At 37.6% G+C, this 12530-nt stretch overlaps 1 protein-coding gene across 3 annotated transcripts in view; it reads right to left on the minus strand.

Annotated features, from left to right (window-relative positions):
• igsf9a (immunoglobulin superfamily, member 9a) overlaps positions 1–12530 on the minus strand; it is an 89912-nt gene that overhangs the window by 13248 nt on the left and 64134 nt on the right. For 2 of the 3 annotated variants that reach the window (XM_055019131.1, XM_055019129.1), the window contains exons 20-21: positions 12266–12339; positions 730–10741 (exon numbers count right to left, since the gene is read on the minus strand). In XM_055019131.1, coding sequence (XP_054875106.1) covers positions 10578–10741; positions 12266–12339 — 238 coding nt within the window. In that variant the 3' untranslated portion in view covers positions 730–10577. Of the gene's footprint in view, positions 1–729; positions 10742–12265; positions 12340–12530 lie in introns of those variants that run through there. The other variant, XM_055019130.1, reaches the window with a different exon arrangement.

A 12530-nucleotide genomic window follows, 5' to 3' on the forward strand; every position in this document is an offset into this window, starting at 1 on the left:
CAGGTCGAGAATTCATGTTACTTGTCTAGTGTGAAAGAGTCCTATTGATGTGTGTGAACACTAGGGTGATGACTTTTTGACTTTTTTTTCTCAAAAATTATTTCCTGTAGCACTAATGAATGAACTTTTGCCTATTAATGATTAAAATGACATTTATTCTGTTGAAATATTGAAAAAGGTCACGCACAAACCACTTTGAAAAAATCACTATTACTATCAATGGGACTAAATTCGTTAAGCCCCAAGAAGCATTCACAAACAGTACCAAATGCTTTTTGTGTTTGCTGACCCTATGTAAAGTTATATATATCACTTGTGTTCAATTTTTACTTTGCTTCCAGTGACTTCAAATTCTGGCCAAAAAGCTGATAATTAAAATTTTTAAAATCATTTTGTGCGTGAGGTTTTTTTATCAAATCACCTTAAAAGTAACATTTTATCTAATCTTTAATAAAAGTTCATCAAATTATGATACAGGGATATGAGGTTGTAAAAAAGTCATCACCCTAGTGAACACCTTTTCATCCGGCGTCTGATAAACAGCAAAGGATCTGAAAAGTAACCGGGGCGGAAGAATCAGATGTGGGGCAAGAAAGTAAAAGGTTAGTTTGGGTTTATTTATTAAAATATGACAAAAATGAAGAACATTCAGCGTTGCCCTGTTTGACTTTATGAATTGGGTAAGTTTGAAGAGGCAGTGAAAGACAGAGGAGCAAAGAGGTTTACAAATGTCCTGCAAAGAGGTTTATTTCACCGTACACGAATTCTTAAAATAGTTTACAATTTACATTTTCATCGGAAACAATGGAAACCCTGAATCAGGGAGTGCATATATGTAGAATCTATTTAAAAACTGTCTCGGTAAGTAAAAGTAATCATTTTACAAGACGCACAAATTCACATAACATAAAAAATCTAACAAATCACAATCTGCCAAAATATTGCTGTAATCAAACACTTATGAACAAATCAGAACTTTTGACATAAAAAAAGATACCTTGAAAACTGAGCCAACATTTAAAAACTGAAATTCTTCATCTGAATACAAACATGAGTAGTTGTTAAAAAGAAGTCCTCCCAGCTAAAATAAATGCTTTTGACAAATTTTTCCATCTAGATGAGCTCTTTTGCTTAATTACAGTCACGTTTTTTGTAAACATTGTCATAGAACTGGCTAAATTTAAGAACATTTACACCAATTCCTGAACCATAAATACAGAAAAAGGAAATCAAACAAATTCATCTGCAAAAGTCAACAGTACACACACATATATGCTCTATTGATATATAAAAATCTGCATATTTCACTATTCTTTTCTTAATGTAAATGTACATATTATCCTTTACTTCCCAGGACTCAAAGTTTACACCTACAGTTTCTTTCAGTTAATGAAAAGGTAGCCATTTATTTGAGTCAAATATAATCGTCATAAATCTAAAAACCTGAAAAGTGCTTCATAATGTCAACAGTAGCGGTGAGAAATTGGGCTCAATTATCTTCCGGGCGCGAGTGGATTCTCAAGGACACGTTAAAACCACCCATTATAATAAGGTCATCAATTCTGGATGAACACGCTTTGTAATCAATGAGAGAATAAGAAACACTCACTGCAAGGTCATTGCCCTTGGGATAACAAGAATGTTTTTCACCAAAAAAAGAAGTCCGTCTCCTGGGTACACGCCTAATTAAAGTGAAATAGGGGTTAAGAGAGATTCTGCCGTACTATAAAACCAATACAACACAGGAAAAGTCACTCTCTCCCCTGATGCTATTATTCCACACTCTGCTGGGAGGCATTCGGTGAGGTAATTAACTTCACTGACATGTTGTGAGTTCTTGCCTCACCGACTGAACGCCGGATGTGCAGATAGACTGATTGAAAAACTCCCATTTAGGTTTCTATCTTGAAATTATCCACGTCTGACCATATTTCTATGGTAATATTGCTGATAATCGCACTAATTTTACACTTGGCAGGAGATAATAGTCGCGGCTTATCCTCGGCAACAAGCGTTAATTGCCATCCTCATTCTTTCTGTCATGCAAAAATAAAATACCTGCTGCAGTCTGCTTGAAGACGGTGAAAAAAAACAAAAATAATTACGGATGTCTGCAAGGTTAAATGAAACATGAATGTCTTGCCATGAGAGACTAATTGTGTGCATTTTGTGTGGTGTTTTTGTTCTTTTAGTGCAAATGCAATGTTTTGTGAGTCATTGTTGGAGATCTTGAATGAGGTTATCTAGCAACTAGTTTGAAAGTACACGGAAAAATGCCCATTATAATCTACTAAATTGTTTGTTTATCTAACAGCACACAAACTGATTTGCAGGGATATGAAAAGTGGAAAAATAAGCATGGAGAGTGCAACCAGTGATTTTGGGGGTGCTTTCCTTCTTCTTAAATAACACATCTGACTATTATTTCAGCACTACTTGACACGAATCATCTGTTTTAATTTTAAATCTAATCAGAGCTGTATCTAACTTGCACGTCACAACAAAGTTTCCGCCAAAGAGAAAGAGTACAGATTGTCAACTTTTCAATTGAGCGCAGGTTTGGCCTCCACATAAAAACCACAGAAGAACACTTCCTGTTCCCTTCAGTAATCACAGTTTGAGTGACTCGAGATAATGGAACAAATTCACTTCCTGGGAGAGTTAAGGTGGAACTTGACTGTCTAAAATTGATCTTTATTGAAAGTGGTTAGAGTCAATATTTTTGTAATAACTTGTTATAAAATAAAAACTGCCTGGCAAACACAGTGAAGCATTGAGGCAATTAAGGGTTATGTATTTCCATTAGGAGCTGGTGGAGACCAAAAACAGAGCAAAAACAGAGAGAATATTTGATTTGCATTCATTGGGTGGCCAGACATATGACTCCAAACTACCTATTGTGGCAAAAAGGTTTTTTTTTCTTACAAAATTATGATTATCTACAAATCTGGGTTTATAGATTCAAGATCATCATGAAATGAACTATTTTATGCCATTATTGCCATTTAAGTTCAAGAAACTGTGCATAAATATATAGCAAAACTGTTGTCAACTCTATCTTGCTGATTCTTGGTATAAAATAATAACTGTCTGACAGATATACTGCAGCATTTAGGTGATTAAGGGTCATGTATTTCCCTCAGGAGCTGGTGGAGACCAAACATGGAGCCAAAAGAGACTGAATATTTGATCTGCATTCATTGGGTGGCCAGAAATGTGACTCCAAACTACCTAATTTGGTAAAATGACGTTTTTTGAGAAAATTATTATATATAAACAAATGAGTGTTTTTAAATTCAAGAACATCAAGAAATTAAACTATTTTCAACCACTGCTGCCATTTAAGTTCAAGAAAATTGAGCTTAAATATATATAGCAATACTGTTTTTAATTTTATCTTACCACTATCATCCTCACTGTTCCCTGTATTTCTGATTTTAAGCTTTCACTGCCACTTCTTCACATTAAAAACCTTCATCGGGTGGAACAAAATTTCCATATTGAGCAGGAGATCAGTTTTAAATAGCCCAGTGAATAAATAACAAGAAGGAAAACTACTTGTGCCACATGAAATCTGATCATAGTGGCTCACAGAAAAAGCCAAATTGCTGTGTTGTATTTCTTACTGACTGGCTGCCCACAGGATTGTGTGTGACTGTAGCATCAAACCCCACTTGGTGTTGCCATGGAGACCCACAGGTGTTGCCAAAATCAGCCAGGACTGCAAATGTCTTAGTTGTTAGGGACTTTAAAAGTCACATATCCATTTGAAGCGCAGCGGAGGTAAATGTAATTAAATGCTTCGGTAAAATATACAATAGATCTAATCATACTATGAGAGCTGAGAATGTAAGTTAATTAGGGCTAATTATCACACATGATTAAAAGCCGTGCAAAGTGTCAGAGCTTCTATATAAAGCTGTTATCAATCTCAGCCTCTCGTCAGTGGAAATAAGAAGCCTAAATACCAATGAGCACACGGCTGATGAATTCACAGCATGTGCAAAGAAAAAAAACACAACTGGTCAGTGTGAACTTTTGTCGTCTGAATGATTCAAGTGTTCGCCTTTGAAAGAAGTCGTTCCAGTCCCCTTGTACACACTCATTACCGCTTACAGTGTTTGCTCTCAGCATTGTGAAATCTCCACTCGGCAGTCAGACACGTGTTTGTTCCACCCCGTAATCTGGGATGTCAAAGCGATATGAAAGACATGTCCAAATAAATTTCGACTGCAGGGGGATTAAAAAAAAGATGGCTGTGATGTTACCTCGGATTGTTTTCCCCGAGACGGCTGCTGTCTGCTGCTAATACCATTAGGATGATTAGAAGGCGGTTCATATGTAAGACCAGTATTTTATCAGTCAATGAAGTCAGCTGCCCACTCGGTGTCAAAAGTGCAGAGTGGAGCTAGATTTCTATACAAAATCAGACTGCTGCTGCTATGGCTTGTGTAAATGTTCTGTTCTTCAGGCTATGTGAAAACCACTGAGCATTAAGGTACTGAAACAACCTTGTTCGTTTAAATCTGATAAATCCAATCCTTGCTATTGTATGTATATATATATATATGTTCCCATGTCTTGAAAGAGGCGTTGACCCGAGTCTGATTTCTTTCCTTTCATTGCACATACAGAGGAACAAAATAAAAGCCTTGATATGACTCTGCAGTAGAACACCTCATACTAAAGGTAATGTGTTCATTATAAGCATTTCCTACTTTAAAAGACTTGAAAATGCACTTCCTTAATCAGCATATTACTGCGAGATGAAAACGGTTTTCTTCTTACTTTTTCTATACTTTTCTCACAAAAGTCTCTCACATGCAGCAATCAGGACTCAGCAACATCTCAATAATAAGAATCCAGCCAGTCGGCCAGTTGTCACAAATGTAATGAAACTCCACCTACACATCACCGATAAAGCAGATTATCTGAGTTCCTGAGTGCTACGGCTATTATTGTTTCTTATTTTCATACATATTTAATGTCACAGAGAATTACCTGGGATTTGCTGCAGAGTTTCGGGGGCTTTACAAAAAAAATCCATGAAAATATCAATGTTTTGAATTGTAAAAACTTTCTGATCTTTATCAGTCAGGGTTTTTCTAATCGCCTTAGAAGGACACTGGCTCACAGTCAGGCGCTTATTTGCACCTTCTCTTCATTTTTATGTGGACTTTGTGTAATATGAAGCTTTGTTAAACTGTTGGTCAAAGGATTACTTTATATTTTATATGTATTTGTGCAGGAGAGAGGGTAACTTTTGAATGGGTTAGAGGATACAAACGACTTTGAATGAAAATCAGTTTAATCCAACCTGGTAATGTTAAAAGAAAGTTGAGAATTACTCAGTGAAGAAAATGAAAGCGGTGACTCTGGTGACACCTGAAGGAGCTTTCAGGTGTAGAACACAATACTCTTCGTACCAGATTTGTCGTGTTACGTGGAGTTTTCATAATTTCTAGTAAAACTATGTCACTAAAGCCCTTTTCAAGCATGAGATATGGAGCTCCATCAATCCATTATGTGATGGAATTCAGCCATTCAAACATAAAGTCACTTTTCCAATAATGTTCCTCTTTCATTCATGTGTGAATAGACAACACAAAAAGTAAGGTATAATGAACATTAATGCTAAAACAAACTTAAATCTAACAGCAGTTTGTAAGTGCCCAAATAACTAATAATCTAACTAAAACTTTGCCTACAGTAAGATAACAGTATGACTTGATGTTAGATTTGATGGAACCTGTCCCCATGTCAGGGATACTTTATAATTATAGCTAATTAATAAAATTACTGCTGTTATTCTGTGCAACAACTCTCTTATTTTGGAGACTCATATGGACCCTGCTGCTGTCAGATGCTACATGTAATAATAAACTCCAAGGAAAGACTCTCCTTGGGATGCTTTTGGATCATTATTGATGTCAACATATGGAAAAAGCCTCCAAATGAATAAAAGCCAAGTTGATTTATGATTTCCTAACATTGAAAACACTGTTACTTTACAACTGTAGCTAATTAATGAAGCTACTTCCGTTGTTCTGTCCATCAGCTCCCTTATTTTGGAGACTCATATGAATCCTGCTGCTGTTTGATGCTGCAGATATTTAATAAACTCAGAGGAAAGACTCTCTCCTAGGTGTTTTTGAGTCAGTATTGCTGCTAAAATGTGAAAACACCTCCCCTTAATCACTTCACACACTCCTGAAAACAGCTGGAAGCACCAAAACTAAACTCTGTGTGGCAGTTCGTCTGTCTGATGGGAAGAAAGCTACACAGTGTGATTTACTGCTGGATCCTGACCCAAACTGATCCTGTTTTCCTGTCAGGGATAATTTATAATTACAAGTAATGAAGTTGCTGCTGCTGTTATGAGCAGCTGTCACTGTTTGGAGACGCTCGTGTGAATTCTGATGCTGATCAGTATGTGGGGAAGAGCCTTCTTTTCGACGTACTGTTGCTTGGTCATGTCGATCTATTAAAGGGATCGGATGTAGTTCTGACTTGTTCTGTGTTGAAAGTGATACTGAAATGTTACCAGGTCTAACTTTGCAGTTTCCGGTCGCACATTTTCCAAAAAACTGACCCAGACATGAAGCTGAAATGTGAATTTGCTGTCAGATTAAGAGAAAGGAGTGCATGTCTGAAAGGGGCTCAACTGAGAAATTGTTCTATAGAACTGTTAAAGGAGCACAAATAGCAACCCAAAGTTATTTGAGGCCCGTTGCTGTATAGCTACCTACAACAAGCTACCTAACTGTTAAAAGACCCTTAACATGCTTGCTTGGATGAAATCTGACTGCAAAGATTTCCCTTTCTTTCATTATTAACACACCGTAACTTAGGAAATTCAGACAAAACACAATATCAGCCTTTCCTCCATTTTGTCCTTCATGTCTGAATGAACGTCTAGTTTCTTTTACTGTGTGCAGCTGTAAAAGTTCATGTAATTGAACACTGCAGTTTGTTTGACGCAGCGACGAAACCATTGTGGTTTGGTGCAAGTGATTGGAAATAATGGATTTCAGAGTGCAGTGGTGTCTGCCTGAAAGCCCCTTTAGTGTTGGTTTGGAAAAACTATTTGGCAAAAAGCAGCATTAACTGTAACTGTCTCTACAAATATTTTCCACCTCCATATTTCTAAAACACCAAACATCAAGGAAAGTTTTCCACTGATATTCAATCAAACACGGGCTCCGGTTGCTCACCAATTATGGTGAGTTTTTGAACTTTCTAAGATAAGGTGACCACCATATGATTGCGCTTTTCAATTTGTATATGACATTTCATTTCATGAGACCTTGATTGGTTTCTAGCTTGGAGAGTCACTTCCTGGCATTTCCAAATAATTCATTCACCGCTTAATGGACGTAATAAAAGACTGCTCGCTTTGAAGCTAATCCCCTTAAGTACACACAATAACTGAAAAAGGTAGCAGTATAACAATCAGGTTTATGAGCCCTCGCTGTTGTTCACATCTCTTTGTGAACAGATTTCTATTGAGATGTTGCACAGCTGCCAGACAATGTTGTGCTTTTTATTTTCTGCAAGAACATTCTATGATTAAAACCTAATCCTAAAAAACACTAAGCATACAATATATCACAGTTTTCCATATGATTCTCCTATTCAGGTTTAAGATCTTGAGCATCAGCAAATGTACAGCAAAAAATATATTCACATCCTCGTTTGATGTATAGAAAATGCAATATTTAGATTCAATTTCAAGAAGAAAAAACTAGTGCTGACTACAAATCCCCAGAGCAGCACATGGGGCTGGCTCATTATGGACTGGAGGTACAATATGTGTACAGCAGAAAATGAAAATGTTCTACAGAAGTGAAACATTGATTTGCAGTAAATGTGGCCTCTATGAGTGAATTTCAATTATAGGATGGATACCCCACAATGCTTTGGTACACTGTGGATTTCTGAGTTAATTATTTGCTTGACTAATGTGAAAGCCTTAAGCTAGAGAAGCAGCAAGCAAACCCCCCACCCCCTCCCTTTTTTTTCCACTCTTCTACATTGTTCATGAAGAAAATAAGAGAGCATGTTTCTCTCAGCAGGTTTAGGGGCAACGGTGTGATCCACTGGAGCTGAATAATCTGTAGCAGGAAGTGAGGCTTTGGTGGAAATGTTTCAGAATCAATACGTATCACAACCTGGGAAATATACACCGCTCATAAAATAATCAAATTGATGTTTGATGTTGTGCATTTGTCTTTTGGCAAACAGCATTCGAGTGCCCAGTCACCTGGAAGGTAGCACATCAAAAAGCAGTAGCCGGCATTGCTTCAGTGAACACTAAAAGGGTCAAAACAATCACGCGTCCTGCATTTGCTCACAGCTGCCTCGTTTTAGGACGTCTACGTTAATATCCGACGGTTATTGTGTAACTGTATGATGATACACATGCTTTATTTTGGTGGGAACTAAATAAGCGACACTGAGCGAGAGGCAACGATATGACAGCGAGCATCAGCCCCTCACCGACTGCCCCCCCCCTACAGATCTGGCGGCAGATTCCTCTCTGAATCTGGTGTTTGATGCAGCGCGAGCCGGTGATATTTCTGCCTCCTCTCTGGCATCCTTTAGCTCGCCTACTGTATGGCTAAAAATGGCCCTGAGTGAATGGAGGAGAAGCAGATAATAAGATGGCGTCCTCCACGTTGCATTCTTTTGACTCCTTACATTCCCCTCTAAGGTCAAATTGCAGAAAAGACTCGTGTTACAATTAACAAAAAAACATTCAGCTTCATGCGTTACGCTTCGTTAGTTCTCCCAGCATACTGCATAAAGGCAGTTGGATGATTGCAGGTGACTGAATGAAGGATTAAAAAAAATATTGTGCTTTTATAATGTAGCACATTGTCAATCAAAACTGGGTTTAATTACATTAAATACATGTTCTGCTGGTATGAGTCATTGCACTTCCATATCATATGCCGGGGGGTCTCGACTTACATCAGAATTCAGTTCCTGTGGCGTGACGTAACACAATTTTCACCGTAAGTACATATGTACATAGCTACCTACGTCACTCACCTACAACCGGCAAATGTAAACAAAGCCGTCTTCCTTGTATAGACGTATTTCTCCGCTCGTCAAGTAGTTCTCGCGCGAAATTTGTTTTAACGTTGCAAACTGAGGACATCGGAATGATAGAACAAGACTTTCTTAATAAATTTATGGGAGATGGTGACATAACCACGAAACGCCGTAGGTCAAAGAAGTCGCAAACCGAGGACCTACTGTATTATGTAAATTATAGATTTCCAGGCTTAATTACACCTTGAATGTTGATTAAAGTGTTGGAAACTTACATTATAACATGAAAACAACTGCATAAATCACTTGACCGTAGAGATTCCTTTAGGATGAACTGATTTCTGTCTGGATGTCTTCCTCAATAAATACTGTTATGACTGAGCACTCAAAATACGCATCAATCTGCAACAGAGTTTTGCAAAATGATACCACTAATGTACAATTTGATTGCGAGATGATAATCAATAAGCAGGAGAATGAATGGATATGCCCTACAAGAAGGAAAGCATCCAACTGGTGCCACTTATCAGCACTGCTGTTATCGCCCATGTGTCTATGTGAAGAACGGCTGTTTCTCTTTCCACTTGCTTCATACTTCTACAGTCATCATTTAGTGGACCTACCCCTTTTAAATTAAGCAAAATAAGCTCATTTCCCTTTTTAACTATTTAAATAAAAAAAAGACAAACCTAGCAAGTTGACTGAACCCTTTATAATTGCTGGACATAATTAAAAAAAAACAAGGACAGGGAGGAAACTAAGCCTTTCATCTAGACTGAGGAGATTTCTTCAAATGATAAAAATTCTCATTTTGTAACGGCAAAAAAAAAAAAAAAAGTAGATAACTATCTCTACCGGGAAATTACACTTTGAGAAAGGAGTGTTACACTGAAGAAAAAACAGTAACAGTGCAGCAGAATAACCTTTTACATTCTATTCATCTTCCTTACTTGTTGACATTTCATAAACACTTCTTTTAGTTAAACCCATAGGTGATGGATGATATCTAAAAAAGGTAATCATCCACAGCAGAGACGAGTCATTCGACGATGACTGAGTCGTCTTGTCCCCTGTGTAGCTACTGAGTCATCCAGGATGATGAATGCATATCAAACTACACACGAGAACGTGGTGAATTTATCAGCACAATGGAATGCTTTGATATTGCCAGATTGACAGGCCCCCTCGAAAAGGAAAATGTCAAAAGCGTGATGGTGTTGGGTCACAAAGGAAAAAACTAAATTTGAAAGCTCTGCGTAAGTTTTGAGGGGATTTTCTGTCTTCAGTGCTTTTCACTGAAACCTGTATGAAAATGATTACTTTTCAATTGAAGTTTAACAAAGAGACCAAACAGAACACCCTTCAGTCAAAAAGCTTCCCCCCTCCTCAACTTTTGAAAAAAGGAAAGCAATTGACCATACAAAGGCTCACTTTCTGCCACATGCACTTTTTGTTACCTTCTGATGCGAGTCAATACGTGAAAAGACACACCAGGTGAGATGAGCCGAAGGCCGACGCTGTCAGAACAGCACGGTGTCTGGTTCTGGCTCAGTAGAGCAGCTGCTTTGATGCCCCGGGAGCAAAGAGAGCTGAGTGTAATTTTTCAGTGCCTTAGTGGAGCGCTGTATGCTGGGAAGGCTGCAGCGCAGAGCAGGCTTCAGGAGATTCAATGAAGGACGCAGACCTGGGGGTGAAAGAGAAACTTGTGAAATTACAGTATCTGTGAGTTTCCTCGTGTTTTACTCACAGGTCACGGATTGGATGTTTAAGCGTCGGCTCCTGAGCACAGGTCAGCTGTCGATTCAAATTCAGAGGATGTAAAGAGAGAAAACACGTCTGACCTTCCTGTTAATTCCCTCCTGGAAATACAGTCACAAATGTCACCGAGATCAGACGTAAAACTGCTAAGTGCTGCAGTAATGACTGTGTAAATGTTGCTCTTTACCACATAAGCCACTGTTAAAAGTCAATGAATTGAAGTTGAATTTAATCAGAAACGGTTTTGCTGCAAAGTAGGTTTTCACTTGCAATGCATTAGACTTTTCTAATGCAAAACAATAAACAGTAACACATAGATTAAAAAGCCAGTTCACAGTAAGTGTTACAAGACAAATAAGAAGCAAGTCTAATCAAGAGACTGTAGGTCGTATAAAGTCATAGAAATTCTTTCAGTGTGCAGAAATATGCAGAATAAATACCTGAAAATGTACAAGCTAGCATAGGATGTAAACAGATAGAAATGTGTCAAAGGATGCAATAATCCTGTTTAAAAGAATAGATGCTTTTATAAAGAAGTGGGATACATTGAATACACACAACCAGTCTAAAGTTTGGATAAAGTGTCTCATTAATTTCAATGAGAAAATGTGTCCAAACTTCAAACGTTATATGCATTATATGATTATCCAAACATCAGTCTGTTCTACTATGTAGAAATATAGAACATGTAGACTATATTTTTTTGAATGAATATGAAACTTTTAATACTTTGCAACTCAACTTGCTCAACTTTTCCTTGAATCATTTTGGGAAATCAGGAATCAAATATGTATTTTGTTAAGAGGAACCAGGGGCTACATTTTACATTTTTATTTTCTCAATTTTACTCCAAGAATTGTACCTTCTGATGTCTAAGTGAGTATCAGGGTGGAGTTTGCAGCGTTTTACACCATTAACATTATTGCAGTGCTAACCTTGCTGCTGTGACAACACGTGTGGAGCTTTAAAAACTGAGTATTTTGCTACATTGTGTTGATTTTAGTATTGTCACATTCAGGAGAGTTCAAATGTTTAAGTTCATGCACAGGACAGGCATGATGGTAAACCTGGCAGGTTATAACAACCTTAATATGAACAATCTCTCTCCAGAACTGCAGATTCCACCTTTAAATCACACCACAAAAAATATAATGAGATGTCATTTCTTGTTTCAACCAAATAATGCTGTCAGCTTGTCTAAAAACCAGTGGAGTGGTGATCCAGACAGCTGGAGAGTCAATTAGAGAAGCAAAACTTTTCTATTTGCTCCACATTCTCAAGAAACACTCAGCATATTATCACTGTTCTTACTCAGGTCTTCATCCACTCACTGCCTGACATTCCCACATGTTAGTTACAGATGCTGTTAAGACAGATTTTGGTAGTATTCCACCTTGATTTGCACCAGAACATAAATTACATTGTTAGTAATAACAGAAAAAACACTCACCATCATGGTCTCCAGGCTCTGGGCAGAAATCTGCAGCATCCCATTCATAATTCTCATCTACGGAGGCCTTTCTTCTAGAGAGGCCACAAAACATTGTTTAATACCAAATATAAACACAGTTAGGATGTTTAATGCACACTCACACACTCATTAGTGCCTCCCAGTACACTATATATCCTCACAATGAACTACTTCTTTCCTCTACTCCAAACAATTTCACATTTGCTTTTTAAAGACTGAGCAGATTGGTAGCGTCGAGATATGT

This window comes from Amphiprion ocellaris, chromosome 17 (assembly GCF_022539595.1).
Source record: "Amphiprion ocellaris isolate individual 3 ecotype Okinawa chromosome 17, ASM2253959v1, whole genome shotgun sequence".
Taxonomy (NCBI): domain Eukaryota; kingdom Metazoa; phylum Chordata; class Actinopteri; family Pomacentridae; genus Amphiprion; species Amphiprion ocellaris.